General features: G+C 35.2%; 4 protein-coding genes across 4 annotated transcripts; 3 read left to right on the forward strand and 1 right to left on the reverse strand.

Annotated features, from left to right (window-relative positions):
• Positions 1-7,531: 7,531 nt before the first annotated feature.
• LOC135152815 (uncharacterized) lies at positions 7,532-10,689 on the forward strand. The gene is made up of 2 exons (XM_064093925.1): positions 7,532-7,627; positions 8,022-10,689. Exon 2 carries the CDS (start codon positions 8,035-8,037, stop codon positions 10,687-10,689), a length of 2,655 nt encoding a protein of 884 aa, XP_063949995.1. The 5' UTR covers positions 7,532-7,627; positions 8,022-8,034.
• A 19-nt stretch (positions 10,690-10,708) lies between these two features.
• LOC108203796 (uncharacterized) lies at positions 10,709-11,609 on the forward strand. The gene is made up of 2 exons (XM_017372976.2): positions 10,709-10,802; positions 10,878-11,609. Exons 1-2 carry the CDS (start codon positions 10,716-10,718, stop codon positions 11,607-11,609), a joined length of 819 nt encoding a protein of 272 aa, XP_017228465.2. The 5' UTR covers positions 10,709-10,715.
• Positions 11,610-11,707: 98 nt separating this feature from the next.
• Positions 11,708-20,698, forward strand: LOC108203794 (uncharacterized). Its single transcript, XM_064092954.1, has 6 exons — positions 11,708-11,847; positions 12,502-12,732; positions 12,999-13,125; positions 19,172-19,462; positions 19,960-20,067; positions 20,160-20,698. The coding sequence occupies exons 2-6, from the start codon at positions 12,503-12,505 to the stop codon at positions 20,532-20,534; spliced, it is 1,131 nt and encodes a 376-aa protein (XP_063949024.1). The 5' UTR covers positions 11,708-11,847; position 12,502; the 3' UTR covers positions 20,535-20,698.
• LOC108203795 (uncharacterized) lies at positions 14,172-15,683 on the reverse strand. Its single transcript, XM_064093154.1, has 5 exons — positions 15,431-15,683; positions 15,112-15,315; positions 14,937-15,029; positions 14,692-14,829; positions 14,172-14,537 (listed from the first exon to the last, which is right to left on the reverse strand). Exons 2-5 carry the CDS (start codon positions 15,274-15,276, stop codon positions 14,172-14,174), a joined length of 762 nt encoding a protein of 253 aa, XP_063949224.1. The 5' UTR covers positions 15,277-15,315; positions 15,431-15,683.
• Positions 20,699-21,692: the final 994 nt, after the last annotated feature.

A 21,692-nucleotide genomic window follows, 5' to 3' on the forward strand; every position in this document is an offset into this window, starting at 1 on the left:
TTTTAAACGACCGAAAATGAAGCTACAAGTTGTTTTCAACTTCAAACGAGTCTGGAATGAGGCTACAAGTTGTTTCCAACTTCAATCTAGCCAATGATGAAGCAACAAGTTGTTTACATGCTTAAACGAGTCAAGAATGAAACTACAAGTTGATTCTAATTTTAAACAACCAAAAATGAAGCTACAAGTTGTTTTCAACTTCAAACGAGTATGGAATGAAGCTACAAGTTGTTTCCAACTTCAATCTAGCCAATAATGAAGCACCAAGTTGTTTCCGGGCTCCAACGAGTCAAGAATGAAACTACAAGTTCATTCTAATTTAAACAACCGAAAATGAACCTACAAGGTGTTTTCAACTTCAAACGAGTCTGGAATGAGGCTACAAGTTGTTTCCAACTTCAATCTAGCCAATAATGAAGCAAAAAGTTGTTTCCTATCTCAAACGAGTCAAGAATGAAACAACAAGTTCATTGTAATTTAAACAACCGAAAATGAAGCTACAAGGTGTTTTCAACTTCAAACGAGTCTAGAATGAAGCTACAAGTTGTTTCCAACTTCAATCTAGCCAATAATAAAGCAACAAGTTGTTTCTGGGCTCAAACGAGTCAAGAATGAAACTACAAGTTGATTTTAATTTTAAACAACCGAAAATGAAGCTACAAGTTGTTTTCAACTTCAAACGAGTCTGGAATGAAGCTACAAGTTGTTTCCAACTTCAAACTAGCCAATAATGAAGCAGCAAGTCGTTTCCGGGCTCAAACGAGTCAAGAATGAAACTACGAGTTCATTCTAATTTTAAACAACCGAAAATGAAGCTACATGTTGTTTTCAACCTCAAACGAGTCTGGAATGAAGCTACAAGTTGTTTCCAACTTCAATCTAGACAATAATGAAGCAACAAGTTGTTTACAGGCTCAAACGAGTCAAGAATGAAACCAGAAGTTGATTCTAATTTTTAACAACCGAAAATGAAGCTACAAGTTGTTTTAAACTTCAAGCGAGTCTGGAATGAAGCTACAAGTTGTTTCCAACTTCAATCTAGCCAATGATGAAGCAACAAGTTGTTTACATGCTTAAACGAGTCAAGAATGAAACTACAAGTTGATTCTAATTTTAAACAACCGAAAATGAAGCTACAAGTTGTTTCCAACTTCAAACTAGCCAATAATGAAGCAGCAAGTCGTTTCCGGGCTCAAACTAGTCAAGAATGAAACTACAAGTTCATCTAATTTTAAACAACCGAAAATGAAGCTACAAGTCGTTTTCAACTTCAAACGAGTCTGGAATGAAGCTACAAGTTGTTTCCAACTTCAATCTAGCCAATAATGAAGCAACAAGTTGTTTACATGCTTAAACGAGTCAAGAGTGAAACTTCAAGTTGATTCTAATTTTAAACGACCGAAAATGAAGCTACAAGTTGTTTTCAACTTCAAACGAGTCTGGAATGAGTCTACAAGTTGTTTCCAACTTCAATCTAGCCAATGATGAAGCAACAAGTTGTTTACATGCTTAAACGAGTCAAGAATGAAACTACAAGTTGATTCTAATTTTAAACAACCAAAAATGAAGCTACAAGTTGTTTTCAACTTCAAACGAGTATGGAATGAAGCTACAAGTTGTTTCCAACTTCAATCTAGCCAATAATGAAGCACCAAGTTGTTTCCGGGCTCCAACGAGTCAAGAATGAAACTACAAGTTCAATCTAATTTAAACAACCGAAAATGAACCTACAAGGTGTTTTCAACTTCAAACGAGTCTGGAATGAGGCTACAAGTTGTTTCCAACTTCAATCTAGCCAATAATGAAGCAAAAAGTTGTTTCCTATCTCAAACGAGTCAAGAATGAAACAACAAGTTCATTGTAATTTAAACAACCGAAAATGAAGCTACAAGGTGTTTTCAACTTCAAACGAGTCTAGAATGAAGCTACAAGTTGTTTCCAACTTCAATCTAGCCAATAATAAAGCAACAAGTTGTTTCTGGGCTCAAACGAGTCAAGAATGAAACTACAAGTTGATTTTAATTTTAAACAACCGAAAATGAAGCTACAAGTTGTTTTCAACTTCAAACGAGTCTGGAATGAAGCTACAAGTTGTTTCCAACTTCAAACTAGCCAATAATGAAGCAGCAAGTCGTTTCCGGGCTCAAACGAGTCAAGAATGAAACTACAAGTTCATTCTAATTTTAAACAACCGAAAATGAAGCTACATGTTGTTTTCAACCTCAAACGAGTCTGGAATGAAGCTACAAGTTGTTTCCAACTTCAATCTAGACAATAATGAAGCAACAAGTTGTTTACAGGCTCAAACGAGTCAAGAATGAAAGCAGAAGTTGATTATAATTTTTAACAACCGAAAATGAAGCTACAAGTTGTTTTAAACTTCAATCTAGCCAATAATGAAGCAACAAGTTGTTTCCGGGCTCCAACGAGTCAAGAATGAAACTACAAGTTCATTCTAATTTAAACAACCGAAAATGAAGCTACAAGGTGTTTTCATCTTCAAACGAGTCTGGAATGAAGCTACAAGTTGTTTCCAACTTCAATCTAGCCAATAATGAAGCAACAAGTTGTTTCCGGGCTCCAACGAGTCAAGAATGAAACTACAAGTTGATTTTAATTTAAACAACCGAAAATGAAGCTACAAGTTGTTTTCAACTTCAAACGAGTCTACAATGAAGCTACAAGTTGTTTCCAACTTCAATCTAGTCAATAATGAAGCAACAAGTTGTTTACATGCTTAAACGAGTCAAGAATGAAACTACAAGTTGATTCTAATTTTAAACAACCGAAAATGAAGCTACAAGTTGTTTTCAACTTCAAACGAGTATGGGATGAAGCTAAAAGTTGTTTCCAACTTCAATCTAGCCAATAATGAAGCACCAAGTTGTTTCCGGGCTCCAACGAGTCAAGAATGAAACTACAAGTTCATTCTAATTTAAACAACCGAAAATGAAGCTACAAGGTGTTTTCAACTTCAAACGAGTCTGGAATGAGGCTACAAGTTGTTTCCAACTTCAATCTAGCCAATAATGAAGCAAAAAGTTGTTTCCTATCTCAAACGAGTCAAGAATGAAACAACAAGTTGATTCTAATTTTAAACAACCGAAAATGAAGCTACAAGTTGTTTTCAACTTCAAACGAGTATGGAATGAAGCTACAAGTTGTTTCCAACTTCAATCTAGCCAATAATTAAGCAACAAGTTGTTTCCGGGCTCAAACGAGTCAAGAATGAAACTACAAGTTGATTTTAATTTAAACAACCGAAAATGAAGCTACAAGTTGTTTCCAACTTCAATCTAGCCAATAATGAAGCAACAAGTTGTTTCCAGGCTCAAACGAGTCAAGAATGAAACTACAAGTTGAATATAATTTTAAACAACCGAAAATGAAGCTACAAGTTGTTTTCAACTTCAAACGAGTATGGAATGAAGCTAAAAGTTGTTTCCAACTTCAATCTAGCCAATAATGAAGCACCAAGTTGTTTCCGGGCTCCAACAAGTCAAGAATGAAACTACAAGTTCATTCTAATTTAAACAACCGAAAATGAAGCTACAAGGTGTTTTCAACTTCAAACGAGTCTGGAATGAGGCTAAAGTTGTTTCCAACTTCAATCTAGCCAATAATGAAGCAAAAAGTTGTTTCCTATCTCAAACGAGTCAAGAATGAAACAACAAGTTGATTCTAATTTTAAACAACCGAAAATGAAGCTACAAGTTGTTTTCAACTTCAAACGAGTATGGAATGAAGCTACAAGTTGTTTCCAACTTCAATCTAGCCAATAATTAAGCAACAAGTTGTTTCCGGGCCTAAACGAGTCAAGAATGAAACTACAAGTTGATTTTAATTTAAACAACCGAAAATGAAGCTACAAGTTGTTTCCAACTTCAATCTAGCCAATAATGAAGCAACAAGTTGTTTCCAGGCTCAAACGAGTCAAGAATGAAACTACAAGTTGAATATAATTTTAAACAACCGAAAATGAAGCTACAAGTTGTTTTCAACTTCAAACGAGTCTGGAATGAAGCTACGAGTTGTTTCCAACTTCAATTTAGCCAATTATGAAGCAACAAGTTGTTTACATGCTTAAACGAGTCAAGAGTGAAACTACAAGTTGATTCTAATTTTAAACGACCAAAAATGAAGCTACAAGTTGTTTCCAACTTCAATCTAGCCAATAATGAAGCAACAAGTTGTTTCCGGGCTCAAACGAGTCAAGAATGAAACTACAAATTGATTCTAATTTTAAACAACCGAAAATGAAGCTACAAGTTGTTTTCAACTTCAAACGAGTCTGGAATGAAGCTACAAGTTGTTTCCAACTTCAATCTAGCCAATAATGAAGCAACAAGTTGTTTCCGTGCTCAAACGAGTCAAGAATGAAACTATAAGTTGATTTTAGTTTAAACAACCGAAAATGAAGCTACAAGTTGTTTTCAACTTCAAACGAGTCTGGAATGTAGCTACAAGTAGTTTCCAACTTCAATCTAGCCAATAATGAAGCAACAAGTTGTTTCCGGGCTCCAACGAGTCAAGAATGGAACTACAAGTTGATTTTAATTTAAACAACTGAAAATGAAGCTACAAGTTTTTTTCAACTTCAAATGAGTCTGGAAAGAAGATACAAGTTGTTTCCAACTTCAATCAATCCAATAATGAAGCAACAAGTTGTTTCCGGGCTCAAACGAGTCAAGAATGAAACTACAAGTTGATTTTAATTTGAACAACCGAAAATGAAGCTACAAGTTGTTTACAACTTCAAACGAGTCTGGAATGAAGCTACAAGTTGTTTCCAACTTCAATCTAGCCAATAATGAAGCAACAAGTTGTTTCCAGGCTCAAACGAGTCAAGAATGAAACTACAAGTTGAATATAATTTTAAACAACCGAAAATGAAGCTAGAAGTTGTTTTCAACTTCAAACGAGTCTGGAATGAAGCTACAAGTTGTTTCCAACTTCAATCTAGCCACTAATGAAGCAACAAGTTGTTTCCGTGCTCAAACGAGTCAAGAATGAAACTAAAAGTTGATCCTAATTTTAAACAACCGAAAATGAAGCTACAAATTGTTTTCAACTTCAAACGAGTCTGTAATGAAGCTACAAGTTGTTTCCGACTTCAATCTAGCCACTAATGAAGCAACAAGTTGTTTCCGTGCTCAAACGAGTCAAGAATGAAACTACGAGTTGATTCTAATTTTAAACGACCGAAAATGAAGCTACAAGTTGTTTTCAACTTCAAACGAGTCTGGAATGAAGCTACAAGTTGTTTCCAACTTCAAACTAGCCAATAATGAAGCAGCAAGTGGTTTCCGGGCTCAAACGAGTCAAGAATGAAACTACAAGTTCATCTAATTTTAAACAACCGAAAATGAAGCTACAAGTCGTTTTCAACTTCAAACGAGTCTGGAATGAAGCTACAAGTTGTTTCCAACTTCAATCTAGCCAATAATGAAGCAACAAGTTGTTTACATGCATAAACGAGTCAAGAGTGAAACTTCAAGTTGATTCTAATTTTAAACGACCGAAAATGAAGCTACAAGTTGTTTTCAACTTCAAACGAGTCTGGAATGAGGCTACAAGTTGTTTCCAACTTCAATCTAGCCAATGATGAAGCAACAAGTTGTTTACATGCTTAAACGAGTCAAGAATGAAACTACAAGTTGATTCTAATTTTAAACAACCAAAAATGAAGCTACAAGTTGTTTTCAACTTCAAACGAGTCTGGAATGAAGCTACAAGTTGTTTCCAACTTCAATCTAGCCAATAATGAAGCACCAAGTCGTTTCCGGGCTCCAACGAGTCAAGAATGAAACTACAAGTTCATTCTAATTTAAACAACCGAAAATGAACCTATAAGGTGTTTTCAACTTCAAACGAGTCTGTAATGAAGCTACAAGTTGTTTCCGACTTCAATCTAGCCACTAATGAAGCAACAAGTTGTTTCCGTGCTCAAACGAGTCAAGAATGAAACTACGAGTTGATTCTAATTTTAAACGACCGAAAATGATGCTATAAGTTGTTTTCAACTTTAAACGAGTCTGGAATGAGGCTACAAGTTGTTTCCAACTTCAATCTAGCCAATGATGAAGCAACAAGTTGTTTACATGCTTAAACGAGTCAAGAATGAAACTACAAGTTGATTCTAATTTTAAACAACCAAAAATGAAGCTACAAGTTGTTTTCAACTTCAAACGAGTATGGAATGAAGCTACAAGTTGTTTCCAACTTCAATCTAGCCAATAATGAAGCACCAAGTTGTTTCCGGGCTCCAACGAGTCAAGAATGAAATTACAAGTTCATTCTAATTTAAACAACCGAAAATGAACCTACAAGGTGTTTTCAACTTCAAACGAGTCTGGAATGAGGCTACAAGTTGTTTCCAACTTCAATCTAGCCAATAATGAAGCAAAAAGTTGTTTCCTATCTCAAACGAGTCAAGAATGAAACAACAAGTTCATTGTAATTTAAACAACCGAAAATGAAGCTACAAGGTGTTTTCAACTTCAAACGAGTTTAGAATGAAGCTACAAGTTGTTTCCAACTTCAATCTAGCCAATAATAAAGCAACAAGTTGTTTCTGGGCTCAAACAAGTCAAGAATGAAACTACAAGTTGATTTTAATTTTAAACAACCGAAAATGAAGCTACAAGTTGTTTTCAACTTCCACTACAAGAAAACCCGAATCTGCCAACCAAAATTACCAACGGAATCGTTTTGGTTGCAGTTTCCCAACGGAATGCTGACTGATTAGTAGGCAGGCCACGGTCAAACACTCAACAACGGAATACCAACCGTTCCCCAACCAATAATTAACAACGGAAGATTCCGTTGGGAAATGTTGGCGCCAAAATCACCCGCTGCTAGGCAATGACAGAATTACTTACGAATTGCCAACGGAAATATTAGCAACGGAATACCGACGGAGTTCTTACGGATTACCAACGGATATTCTGTTGGTAATGTGGTAGTACATTCGTCATTAATTCATTTGGTAATTCTGTTGCTAATCGGTCAGTAAATGGAGGTGACTTTTACAAAATAGAGGCGTTGGTAATTCGTTGGTATTCAAGATCGGTCACCTTTTCTAACCGTTGGGAATCGGTTGGTAAAGGAGATCGGTCAACTCGATATCCGTTGGTAAACCGTTGGTATCTTGAACATATTAAATACATTGGCAGACAATTGGTACTATAATTCAGTCACTTTTTCATCCGTTGGCAATCGGTTGGTAAACTAGATCGGTCAGCTCAACTTCCGTTGGTAAACCGTCGGTAAAGATCCACGTTCATTTTTCCGTTGGTAATCCGTCAGTATACAAAACATATTAAATAATATATTGGCTGACAGTTGATAATTTAACTCGGTCACCTTTTTAACCGTTGGCAATCGGTTGGTAAAGGAGATCGGTCAACTCGATTTCCGTTGGTAAACCGTTGGTAAAGTACAGCTGTCATATTTTCCGTTGGTAATCCGTCAGTATTCAAACATATTAAAAAAATTGGCAGACAGTTTCTTCTTTCTTTCTACGTTTTCTAAACTTATATCCTCTCATTTTATCTCCTCATAGCAACTGAAAATAGCTAAAATCATCTCAATTTTCCCCATTTGGATCGAAGCTATTTACAAGAAGGTTAGCTATTCTTCATGTACATTCTAATATTTATTCGTTATTATAATATAAATTATTTATGTTGATAGTCTTTTAGTGTTGTGTAGAATTAAAACAATATTCATGTTTGATAGCATTTTATAAAATGTTTATAATTGACCATGTATATATGTGTTGATAATGTGATAGTCTAATTAGTGGTTAATTAGATATAATTTTTAGCATTTATGCACCACATTATGTGTAATAAGATTTAGCAAATACATAAATCTAAACATGATGTTTGAAAATAATATAGTTCTAGTTATCTTAACATGTGTTAGTTATTGATTTGGAAGAATCATTTATATTGGCTTGATATATTTTACTAAATATATTTTAGTTAAAATATTGTTGTTTCTGAATTTTTATGTAGGTGGTCTTGAAACATGAATAATAACCGATCTTGGATGTACGAAAGGACGGATGAGAGTGGTTTCTTGAATTCTCTATTTATTTCTGGAGTGGAAGAATTCATGAATCATGTTATATCTCAGCCAACGTCTATGAATGGTACGAGTATACAATGTCCGTGCACAAAGTGTAAGAATCGAAAATTTTGGAATTCAGATATCGTGAAGCTACATTTGTTGAAGAATGGATTTGTGAGAGATTATTATATATGGAGTCGACACGGAGAGTCATACATTTTTAATGGGAACGAAGACCAATCTTCAGCAAACTATTCAAATGTTGCACGTGGCACAGATGGGAACAATTTAATGTACAATATGGTGATTGATGCAGGCGGCCCTAGTTTTGATCCACATCGTTCAGAAGAGATGCCGAACGCAGAAGCACAAAATATATACAACATGCTAAATTCTTCGGAACGAGAGCTATATGATGGTTGTGAAACATCACAGTTGGCTGCCATGGCTCAAATGTTGAGTCTGAAATCTGATCATCACTGGTCGGAAGCATGCTATGATCAGACATCACAATTTATCAAAGGCATCTTGCCTAAAGATAATACATTTCTCGATAGTTTCTATGGAACAAAGAAACATATGGAAGGACTGGGCCTACCTTCCATTCATATCGATTGTTGTGTTAATGGGTGCATGATATATTGGAACGAAGACATTGACATGGAGTCATGCAAATTTTGTTCTAAACCGAGATATAAGATCAGAGTTAACAGATCTACAAGAGAGAGAAAGAAAGTGGCTGTTCAAAGGATGATATATTTTCCATTGGCCCCGAGATTACAAAGGTTATATGCCTCACCGACGACTGCAGCTCATATGAGATGGCATGCTGATCATTACAAAGAAGATGGTGTAATGCATCATTGTTCAGATTCAGAGGAGTGGAGGCAATTTGATAGAGCACATCCATTATTTTCCTCGGAGGTCAGAAATGTGAGACTTGGACTTTCTGCTGACGGATTTCAGCCATTTGGTAGTTCAGGCAAGCAATATTCTTCTTGGCCAATTATAGTGACTCCATATAATTTACCTCCCTGGATGTGTTCAAAAGAAGAGTACATGTTTCTATCCATACTTGTGCCTGGCCCGAGGAATCCAAAGCAGAAGATAGATGTTTTTCTTCAACCATTGATTTCCGAGTTAAAAATGTTATGGGAGGTTGGTGTTGAGACATGGGATACTTCCTTAAAGCAGAATTTTCAAATGCGAGCTGCTTTGATGTGGACTATAAGTGATTTTCCTGCTTATTCAATGTTATCAGGATGGAAAACTGCTGGTCATTTAGCGTGTCCTCATTGTGCTCATGAACATGATGCTTATAATCTCAAACATGGAGGAAAGCCAACATGGTTTGATAATCATCGGAAGTTTTTGCCTGCGAATCATCCATTTCGAAAGAATAAAAACTGGTTTACCAAGGGGAAGGTCGTGTCTGAATTTCCTCCACCTATTCGGACAGGTGAAGATGTCTTACAAGAAATTGAGTCACTTGGTTTGATGAAAATTACTGAATTGGGAAGTGAAGAGCATAATGCCAAAATCATCAAAACTTATAATTATGGATGGAAAAAACGAAGTATCTTTTGGGATTTGCCATATTGGAGGACATTATCAATTAGACATAACCTTGATGTTATGCACATTGAGAAAAATGTGTTTGAAAATATTTTCAACACTATTATGGCCATCGAAGGTAAAACCAAAGATAATGCTAAAGCAAGAGCTGATATTGCACTTCTTTGTCGGAGGCCTGAGTTAGCAATTGATGAGTCGACACGAAAATATCCAAAAGCTTGTTACAGCTTAGATAAAAAGGGTAAAGAAGCAGTGTGTAAGTGGTTACAAGATCTTAAATTTCCGGATGGATATGTGTCGAATATGGGGCGTTGCATCGACATGAAAAAATACAAGTTATTTGGGATGAAAAGTCACGATTGTCATGTGTTTATGCAAAGACTTATGCCAATTGCTTTTCGAGAATTTCTTCCTAATAATGTTTGGGAGGCTGTAACAGAGTTGAGCCTTTTTTTCAAAGATCTAACTTCAGCCACTTTGAAGGTTAGCGATATGTGCAGACTTGAAGAACAGATTCCAGTGATACTTTGCAAATTGGAACGCATATTTCCACCAGCTTTATTTGACTCAATGGAACATCTTTTGGTGCATTTACCATACGAGGCACGTATAGCAGGTCCTGTACAGTATCGTTGGATGTACCCCTTTGAACGGTTCTTACGTCACTTAAAGAATAACATAAAAAATAAAGCTCGGGTAGAAGGTTCCATGTGTAACGCTTACTTAGTGGAAGAAGCTTCAACATTTTGTTCACATTATTTCGAACAACATGTTCAAACAAAACATAGAAAAGTTCCTCGAAACGATTCTAGTGGAGGTGGAGAGAGCTTCGAGGGGAATTTTTCTATATTTTCTCATCCTGGACGGGCATCTGGCTGCGCTAATGTTCGTTATCTTGATGATCGGGAGTACATGGCAGCCCACAATTATGTCTTGTTAAATTGCCCAGAGGTTGCGCCATATACCGAGTACGTGTTGTTTTTCCTAAATCATATAAGTATGTCCATGTTCAATAGTTTTTTATTAATATTATTCTAATGTGTCAAATCAGGATTTTTATAAATATGGTGCGGGAGTCCAATCAAAGTATAACTGATGCTGAGATTGACAAATGCTTAGAGAGTGATTTTGCTATTTGGTTTAAACAATATGTAAGTGATTTTGCTATGTCTTATATGTATGCATGTATTTATATATATTCTTATTATCTTTAATACTATTTCCAGGCACAAAATCCATCATTGGTTCCAGATGAAATTGTTCGAGACATTGCTTCAGGACCTCTTCGCTCAGTTAGATCTGTACCAATTTACTATGTAAACGGGTACAAGTTTCATACGCGAAAATATGGGGAAAACAGATCCACATTCAACAGCGGAGTATGCATTAAAGGATCAAACTATAGTGAGACATCTAATGATTATTTTGGAATCATAGATGAGATTTTAATCCTTGAGTATCCTCGTCTTCCGATAAAGAAAACAACATTGTTTAAGTGCGAGTGGTTTGATCCTACACCAAATGTAGGTACAAGAGTTCATCTCCGCTTTAAAATGGTTGAAGTGAATCGGAAAAAAAAATTGAGCGTCTATGAACCTTTTATCTTGGCAAGTCAAGCCATGCAAGTCTATTTTTGTAATTATCCAAGTCTTAGGCGAGACAAGATGGATTGGTTGGTTGTATGCAAAATTAAGGCTCGTCCACTTGTTGAATTGTCACAAGCACCTCAATCACACCAAGAGCCATATCAAGATGAAACACCGGAAAACTTGAATAGGATCGACATAAGAGATATTCCCACACATCTAAATGATAATGAAGGCATTTTAGATTTAGATGACGGTGAAGGGTCACCCGAAGAAGAGATTGAGTTTGATTCGGATTCGGAAGAAGGGGGATCTTCACAAAGTGATGATATTGATAATAATGGGTCTGATTATAATAATTCTTCTAATTAGCTAGGTATATATTTTTATTAATTTTTATATATTTTGAAAATAATTTACTTGTACTAATATTTATTCACATGTACCAATTATTGTAGTACCGCCAAACCAAATAAAATAGCGGTCAGTTTGAGCAAGACCAAAAATAAGGGCGGCATATTGTGAAAAGAGGAATATAAAAGCGGGTAGGGTTAGTGTGAAGCTTTCATTCTCTCTCAAACGACAGTCTATCAAGCGGCAAAATCTTCAGGTATATTGTTCTCACTGCATCTGTATATTAATCATAGGGTTAATTGCTTGATGATTTAGGACTAATTCATAGGATTTAGGGCGATTTAGGTATTATTGATTTAGAGTTAATTGCTAGTCGATTTAGGGGCAGTTCTAATCTCTGTTTCAGCATGCTATCACCTCTTCGAATGGTTAATTTGAGTCGATTTATAGTTACTGTTCCGATTTGATTGCTCTCTGCAAATTTTCTGTATGTCATGTGTACATTTGATGACTCTGATTCATTAACTTTTAAAGACCAGGTGAGCTTCATGCCCAAAAGGGCTGCTTTAGTTCTTAAATTTTTGTTAAATTTTTTTCAAACCCTAGAGTTGTAATCTTGATTTTACTTAAAGAGTTGTGGGTTTTTGTTAGTTTGTTTTAATCTGGTTTTTGTTTCATGTTGAGGTGAATTTGTGTTATATGTTGTTTGGAAGATTTATGTGTTGCTGAGATAAAATTATGGATTATAATTTGGTAATGGGTAGCTGGAGCTTTTTAAGTCTTCGATGTCATGGTTTTAACTAGTAGCTTTTTAGCTAGTATAGTATGACATGTAACTGGTGAAAGAGCACTGTGTCTATAAGTCTTTATATGTTAATCAGTAGTACTAATCAGTGTTTCTATTCTCAAGGATGAGTACACGAAGAATTCGACCATCAAGTAGCTCCATTCCAAGGAACTCTACAGAAAACACACCAGTTGGATCACAACAATCAGAGCGAGAACACACACCTGCACGATCACAGCCTAACACCCCAAATGTTTCTACAAATGAATCTGCAAATGAATCAGCGGATGAAGGTTGGGTAGTTGGCTCTATGCATAGGGACGGGCGTATGAGGATCGAAGTAATTAAGGGATTGTAAGTAGCATTCTCTCATTATTGGTTATATTTTACTGGTAGCCAATTAATTGATTGTATAATATTGTTTAAATGATACCAATTAGTTAGATTTTTATAAATACCAATGAGTACAAAAGGTACCAATTATGTTTTACTGGCACTTCTTTCTGGTTATGGTAGCTTGAATTTTTCTTGGTTACAATTAAATGTTTTCTACCTAAAAAAGTTGTGTGTTTTCCCTGACTCGAACTTATTCATGGTTAAATTATAAATGATATTATCAGGTTGGAGCCTTCGGGTAGATGCTCACGAGCAATCACAGACTGTATATCTGAGAGGCAGGATCCCACTGGATTCAACTGGAAGGCAGTGTCTAAGGAGGTTAAAGATTTTTATTTCGAGGAGTTTAAGGTATATATTTCATTTATTTTGTGTGAATTATTTTAATACGTATAGATAATATTACATAATATTATAATCTATATGAGCATAATATACCTCAGTCATCAAAATTCTCACGACCTTGCACTCTGTAGCAGTTAGTCCACTGTCTACCCGATTCTATTTAGTTTAAATCTATATCCCCTTTAGTTTTGTAGTTTATAGAGTATAAGCCAATATGTTAGTACATTATATGATAGCACAAGTACCAATATTAGACAACCATTTGACCTGCAGTGCATAGAATAAATATGAGTTCTCCTAAATAGAGAAGATAAATTAATCAGCAAAAAAATAAATGAACAGAGTAAGTAATTAACTAGGACATTCTTTGTTTAATTGGTCTGGGTTCCTGTTGGACTCACTACACCATATAAGGTCTATCCTAACACCGAATTTTCGTTGCTAAAACCATCATTTATGTTGCTATTGTGTTTAAGGCAACATTTTTTCCAATTTCGAAGATGTTGCGAAAATCCATGTGGCCATAGAGGTTTTGCTAACACTTTGTCCATTTTTTGGTAACATAGTAAATAACGTTGCCATAGAGTGTATGGCAACATCTATTTGGTTAACAGCAACATGTATTATACTGTTGCTTTAAAGGTTATAGCAACACCTCTTTTAGATAGCAACACCACTTTTTATGTTACCATAAAGTATAACTAAAATCAAATTATATGGTTATGCCAACACTTTTAATGTTATAGCAACACTGTAAATTAATTTTCTTAGCAACATTTTTCTAAGCTATGGCAACAGGTTCAAATAAAAAATTTACAAGCTTTTGTTTGAAAATTAGATCATCCCTTTATAAATAACAATATCAAGTTTCCAAGCAAACAACCAACCAAATCCTCAAACAGTACTGACTAACTGACAATTCCCCAACTCCAAAATACATCACATCTTTCAAAATAAAACGAGATCCTCCAACTTCTCCAAAATACAAATTCATCTTAATATAAAAGCTAAATAAAAGTTAAGCAAGGACATGTTTAGTTAAGCAAGGGCTGTTAATCACTGCCATTGTTGGCCTGTGATGGCTCAACTGTTGGTTTAGTTGCACTGGTTAGCTCGATATCGAGATTAAGGCCTGGATTCTTTTCTGCCAGCTTGGACATCATGAGCTTGACATTATCTTCAACCTTCTTCTGCACTTGTTCTTCCATCTCCTTTGCAATTTGATCTCGAATCTGTTCAGTTAAACTAGCCACATACTTCTCTGGAATGGTAGGCAAAGGGCGTGCAATTTTTTTCTTTGGTTCCCTTTTCTCAATAAGCCTCCCCACTAAAAATGTGCGACTGTGATCCTTCCCACCATAAACAACTTCTTCAGCTTCGTCAATTGTTCCATCTTTCAGCAGCTTCTTTACATTTTCCTATAACAATAACATGCATACATTGAGCAAGAAAATGTCTTGATCATCTACAACTACCAAAAAGTATTTAAAATAGCAAAACTAAATATCAAGGATATAACAGTACATATTATAATTTATATTTGTATTCTAATTATGAAGTCCGAGAACTTACCACTTTTTTCTCAACAACTTCAGTAGGTAGCTTGTATGTTCTTGTGCTTTCCCGTTTGCGTGTTTTAACATAAACATCAACATCTGATATTGGCGCTGGTGGTTGTTCACGGGTAGCCTTCAATGCTCTTTCAAGTGCCTTGCAAAAAAAAAAAGGTTTTCACCACATCAACCAGTTCATACTTATAGAAACAAAAACAAAAGGACAAGCATAATCCTAACAAATATTTAAATGAAAACACTTACCATATTGTGACTTATTTGTGCGAAACTCCTACTTCCAGCAGTATGTGTTTCAGTTATAAGCCTTCGAGATTCTGAATTTGTTCTTGCTTTTTTCTGAAAAAGAGAGAAAAAACAATTCGAACATCCCTTAAGAGATAAATAATGCAGTGACAAAGAAAATTATATTTCATGTTACCGCTATTTTCTCATCAGCCCAATATTCTAACAATATCTTGAAGTCTTTCAATGGAACCTCCCTAGGCCTATTTTCTAGCCTCTCCTCATCAGTTTGATATTTATAATAGTAATCCCTCTTGATCCGAGCTTTGTACCCCCTAAACAAGTCCCGCATCGTCGTCATAACCCAGTCATAACCTTCTTCAGGGATTACGTACTTGTCCTAAAAATGAAACATGTTTTACATATAATTTAGGAGCTAATTGAGGAGTTAATTCATAAATTTAACTAAACAATTCTCAGAAAATAGCCATAAATTAAGAAAAAAATTATATTACCTTCACATATTCCCACAGGATATCTTTTTGTGGAACTTCAGTCCAACTACGACATGTAAGAGAGACAAACTCTCTTACTGTTGTTCCTAAAAAATTGCTGAACTCCCTAATCAGATGTTCATCATCATCTACTGGTTGCCCGAGATCAGATAGCTTGATCTCTCTCTTTTCCCCTCTTGTATGGACATGAGTCAGTTTTGACTTCCCTCGTGGCTTTCTCTGTTTTTCTTCTTCTTCAGGTTGGCCTGGTGGCGTACCTATCAAGTGAAACAATTGAAGAAGTCAAAGCCATTTGCTACTTATCAAAATTCAACATTATAAGTTATTAAGAAACTGATACAAAATTCAATTAGAATTTAATTAATGCAGCCTGGCTAGTTCTCTTGTGACATCCTTCATTTGACCAATTTCATTCTTAAACCATTCACATACTTCACCAGTGTGATCCCTTTCTCTTTTATACCTTTTGGACTTTGTATTTTGGTCAAATAGAGCACGGTGTTTCCTAAAATTAGAGACAAAGAAAATATGTTAGTTACAATTATATCATGTTCACTAATCTAATTAATATACATTGAGAACTAGGAATATAGTGCTTACTCAATTAGTTTTTCCACTTCCTTGTCATCATAGTTAAATAAGACGTAACGATGTGCAGAGATCCATGTATCTTCACACAAATTAAATGCTTTCCCATCTTTATTTTTCCCTAGACCAATAGGATACCCACTGGCTTCTACATTTCTGATTGCATTCGACACACTATCATCACCTAGGAATCTGGAACAGAATATTAGGCATTCATCAGCCAAATAACCTTCTGCTATAGACCCTTCTGGCTTACTCTTGTTACGAACATATCACTTCAACTTACCTAAATACCGCTCAATGGAATACATCCATCTTTGGTGGACTGGTCCACCAAGTTCAATTTCATTGCAGAGATGTATTGGTAAATGCACCATGATGTCGAAGAATGCAGGTGGAAAATTCATCTCTAGTTGGCACAATATCTCAATGATCTGTTTTTGAAGCTTTTTAATATCCTCCACCTCAATCACTTTTGAACATATGCTACGCATAAATTCACCAAGCCTAATCAATGGAATTGCAACCTCAGGCTTCAATGTCTTCTTAACCGCTATTTGTAGAAGGTACTGCATTATAATATGCGCATCATGACTTTTGTACCCCGCAACCTTTCTATCCTGCACACACTTGCTTATATTAGACGAAAACCCGTACGGTAATTTAGCATTTCGCAGTACAGAACAAAATATATCCTTCTCTTCCTTTGTTAGATCAAAGACTTAAACATAAAAGCCTTAAAGAAAAGAAGTATTACTGACTAACATACCTCCCAGAACCAGGATATCTGACGATCAGTCTCCTCGTAGCCATCGTAGTCAGTGTGAGACTTCCAATCTTCAACACTTAAAGCTTTTTCACTGCCATACAGCAGTGAAAAAAATAAGACTATCCATCCCGACATTTTCTTGACAATCCATCCCTTCAGTACTACCATTTACCATGTTTGAGACGTCGTAAATCCAACTAACTTCTACCACAGATGGACCATTACAAATCAGGTGGTTATACACTTGTTCTGCACCCCACCATTGCTTACTTTTACATAAACTACAAGGACACTTCATTTCATTTTCTACAGCATAATGAACCATAGCATTTTCTACAAAATCTTTAACCCCCTTGGTGTACTCTTCACTGAACCTTGGAAGATTAATCCATATTTCACTCATCTTTACGTTCTGTTCAATAAAATACAACTCAATTATACAATATATAATAGTAGTACCATACCTAACAGTAGTACCTAACAAATATATTTACAAACATATATACAATATATAAGCCTAAATATCATGAATACTAAATATATATATATATATATATATATATATATATATATATATATATATAATATCATCACTACTAAGTTATCACTACACATATTACTTTCTAGAGTTGGCAGGCTGCTATAGTTTAGAGACCATACAAAAACATATAAAAGAACATGTCTCCTACAATAAGTAGTAATACAAACTAATTTATACATATTTACTAACTTATACATATATACTAACTTATTAATCCCCAACGCAAGTCACAATGCTATTAAAAGAAAAATTGCACTTGAAATCCCCTGTTAACCAGTCTGCAATTCATATGACATCTACTATTACCATATACAAACTTGCTTGGTTGCATAATAGTAATACTATAAAATCTGTGTTCATAGTATAAAATTTTAGGTAGATTTGGTCGTGGTTTAGGGACTCTAGCTGATCTTGTATCACCTAAACTAATATCACCTAAACACAAGAGTGTGCAAATACTAGTTTAAGAGAATGGGGAGCATTACCAAATATGCAAATACATATGTCCAGGGTCATTGTGATTCTCCACACATTACTACTAGAATAAAAACTATAACTCAAGAAAAAGTACAGATTACAGGAGCAAATACATTCTCCAGGAATACACAAAAACTAATTCACTTGAAAATACACTTGAAACTAATTCTCAAGCAGTTTAACAAGTTTATATACATCAATCCTCTAGTACAAACAAAAAACAATAAACACATAGATAGAATTCAGAAATGCACATACAAACTTGGAAAATGCAGATAAGCAAACACGCTCCAAGAGTTTTTCAATTGACTTACAAATTTAACCCAAATCAACACCCAATTAAACCCCAACTGAAGAAACCCTAAATTAACAATTAAAAATTAGGGTTTTAAAACCCCCAAATCAACGAGATGAACTCAGAGAGATACCTTATAGTTAGAGTTCGACCAAATTAAAGCTACGAGAGAAAAACAACAGAGCTCCTTCTTTAAAGTCGTCGAACCAGCCCCCTTTCCCAAATTTTTGCAGATTCGAGCTTCGAGAGATGAGAGATATGGGAACGAGATGAGAGGAAGAGATGAAATAGTGAGATAGAGAAGATTCAGAAGAGAGGTATACGGGAGAGATTGAGTAAGAGATGCGGGAGAGAGAGAGAGGGAGGTTTTGTCTGAGAGAGAGTGCGTTCGAGGAGAGAGATGTGTTTGTCTGAGAGAGAGAGATGAGAGATATGTTTTTAATTTTTGTTTTAATTGTCTGAGATATGCAGGAGATATGTTTTTTCTAAGGCGGTTGCAGCTGAATTTTGTTTAAAAATTTGACTATCAAAACAAAGCGGGATGTTTCCCTCTTTTATTTTAACTCTTCTCTAAGGCAACATCTCACAAGATGTTGCCAAGATGTTGGCATTGCGATTTTTTTGTGGTTAAGGCAACAGTTTTCGGATCAATGGCAACACCGCTATATGATGTTGGTATACACCCAGTTCAATCAAATTTTAAGCATCTAAGGCAACGTTTTTGGTGGCAACATCATTATGCAATGTTAGGATAGACCATATATGGTGTAGTGACTACTAGTGTGGTCGGATTCTTTGACAACGACCACAACATGTGGCCTGCTTGGTAAAAAAATTTAGAAGTCATATGTCTGATCACTAATGTTAATCTGAAACCACTTGTTCATTTTGTACTTCTCTTTACATGTGTAGTTACATCGCTGTTAATTTTTTTTTTCTATTAAAGCACACTGCTCTTAATTTACTCTGTAATGTTTGATATTATTTTGGATGTTTGTTCTATAATTGTGCTGTTATAAAAACCCCAGTATTTCTGTTTCTATTTTGTAATAATATTATTATTATTTGCAGAAATCTTTTGTTTGGAGACAAGAAGACAAACAAATATACAAAGCATGGGTAAAAAAAGCAAGCAATCGATATTCAAATTTTTGCAGTGATGCTCGGAAAAAATGGGAAGCTGGTGAAGTAGACAATAGAGTAGCCATGCATGTATGGTTGCTTTGGGTTGAGTTTTGGAAAACTCCAGTTTTCCAGACTAAATCAAAAACGCAGAAGAAAAATCGTCGTGGTGGGACTGATCACTACCCTCCAACTCATACTGGTGGTTCAGCGTCTTTAAGAACACATGCTGCTGTTCTGGTAAGAGTTGAACTTAACTTATCTAATTTACCTTCTGTAACAAATATATATGTACGCATGAGTTTGTATATATGTAGCTGATTGCTTTAAATTTATCGGAGGTTGTTGATGTATTGCACTTATTTTTTTAATCTTGTAGAGTCAAATCATTTTTTATAAATAATAGCAAATATATTACACATACTGGTCCTGAATTGTTTTGTTTTGGCTAAATTATATACTTGTAAACACGTTCATGAAAGAAGAATAACAAAGTAGCTAAATGACTTAAATATTTTAGTTGGCAGAACAATGCATATGTGTTTGGATTTAGACCTTCCTTTCCGCTAGACATGTATAAAATTAAGCTTGACCTTCTGCTGAAATCAGTAATTGCAATCAACTAGATACTAGAATCTGTCAGTAAATCATGTATCCCAGATTGGATTTGGAGGTGATTTTCGTTATACATGTTATTGGAGATTGATATCTTTTAACGTAGATTAATGAATTTTCAGGCGGAGACTAATGGTAAAGATCCAACTCCGGCTGATGTGTATTTGCTTACACATACTAAGAATCGTGACAAAAAAACATTTGTTACGAAGAAAGCAGAAGCAGTATATGTAAGTAGAGTGTTGTAGAATTTTGATATGTGTTTTGTCGCTATTATTGCATATAAATTAATTTGGTATGATGTGTTTTCATTATTGTACAGAATAAGGTTATTGAAATTCGTGAGGAACGCTCTAAACCTGTTGAAGGTTCCGAAGAACCCCAAATTATTGATGAAGATGAAATATTCCTACAGGCAGTTGGGGGGCTAGACAAAAGAAATAGAATTTATGGCATGGGTTCTTTACAAAGTGTCATATACGGGCCAGAAAGCAGGAGCGATACTTCCACTTCTCGTTACAGTGGCTCCAACTTCAACAGAGAATATGAGCTAATGCAGGTTGAACTCCAAGAAATGAAGGATCAGGTGAAGGAATTGCAAGAGATGAGAAATACGGAATTAGAAGATATGAGAAAGCAAATGGAAGAGATGAAGAGCCAACTTGCTTTGGTATTCAGGAATCAGAATGCAAGTTAGGCATTACTTCATTACTGTAGCAAGCCCCTGCTTTTATATATTGTAGTGAACTTCTATATATTTTGCACCAACTTAATAGAATTGTATTGTAAATGTTTGGTTACTGATCACTTTCTGATCAGGTACTTTGTTTTTAATGAAGTTAGCTCTTGTTTTGGTTGTTATTTTGGTTTTACAGGTATTTTGTTAAGAATATAATTATAGTGTTTAATGTAGTATTAGCTAAAAAGAACATTAATAATTAACATTCCCTACGAATTAGCAACCAAATATATAAGTGAAACTTGTTAATCTTTCCGTTGGTAAAATCACCAACTTTGCAACCAAAAGATGGTTGGGAGCTGTGGTTGCAATTTTAAGAAAGAATCTGTTGGCAAATTAGCAACGGAAATTCTGTCGGGACATTACCAACGGAATAATCTGTTGGCATTTAAGATTAGAAAAATGTTGGCAAATTACCAACGGAAATTCTGTTGGCAAAATAGCAACGGAATATCCGTTGGCATATTGGACATATCAGTGAAGTCAACGAACCCATAGTTCGTTGGTAATCCGTTGCGAAATTACCAACGGAATGAATATTTCCGTTGGTAACAATTTACCAACCAGGATTTTACTAACAGTTTGTTTCGTTGGTAATTCTGTTGGCATTTCGTTTTAGCAACGGGATTTCATGTTTACCAACGGAAAATTCCGTTGGGAATCTCGGTTTTTCTTGTAGTGTTCAAACGAGTCTGGAATGAAGCTACAAGTTGTTTCCAACTCCAAACTAGCCAATAATGAAGCAGCAAGTCGTTTCCGGGCTCAAACGAGTCAAGAATGAAACTACGAGTTCATTCTAATTTTAAACAACCGAAAATGAAGCTACATGTTGTTTTCAACCTCAAACGAGTCTGGAATGAAGCTACAAGTTGTTTCCAACTTCAATCTAGACAATAATGAAGCAACAAGTTGTTTACAGGCTCAAACGAGTCAAGAATGAAACCAGAAGTTGATTCTAATTTTTAACAACCGAAAATGAAGCTACAAGTTGTTTTAAACTTCAAGCGAGTCTGGAATGAAGCTACAAGTTGTTTCCAACTTCAATCTAGCCAATGATGAAGCAACAAGTTGTTTACATGCTTAAACGAGTCAAGAATGAAACTACAAGTTGATTCT

The sequence above is a fragment of the Daucus carota genome, chromosome 5 (genome assembly GCF_001625215.2).
Source record: "Daucus carota subsp. sativus chromosome 5, DH1 v3.0, whole genome shotgun sequence".
In the NCBI taxonomy this organism is placed as follows: Eukaryota; Viridiplantae; Streptophyta; class Magnoliopsida; order Apiales; family Apiaceae; genus Daucus; species Daucus carota.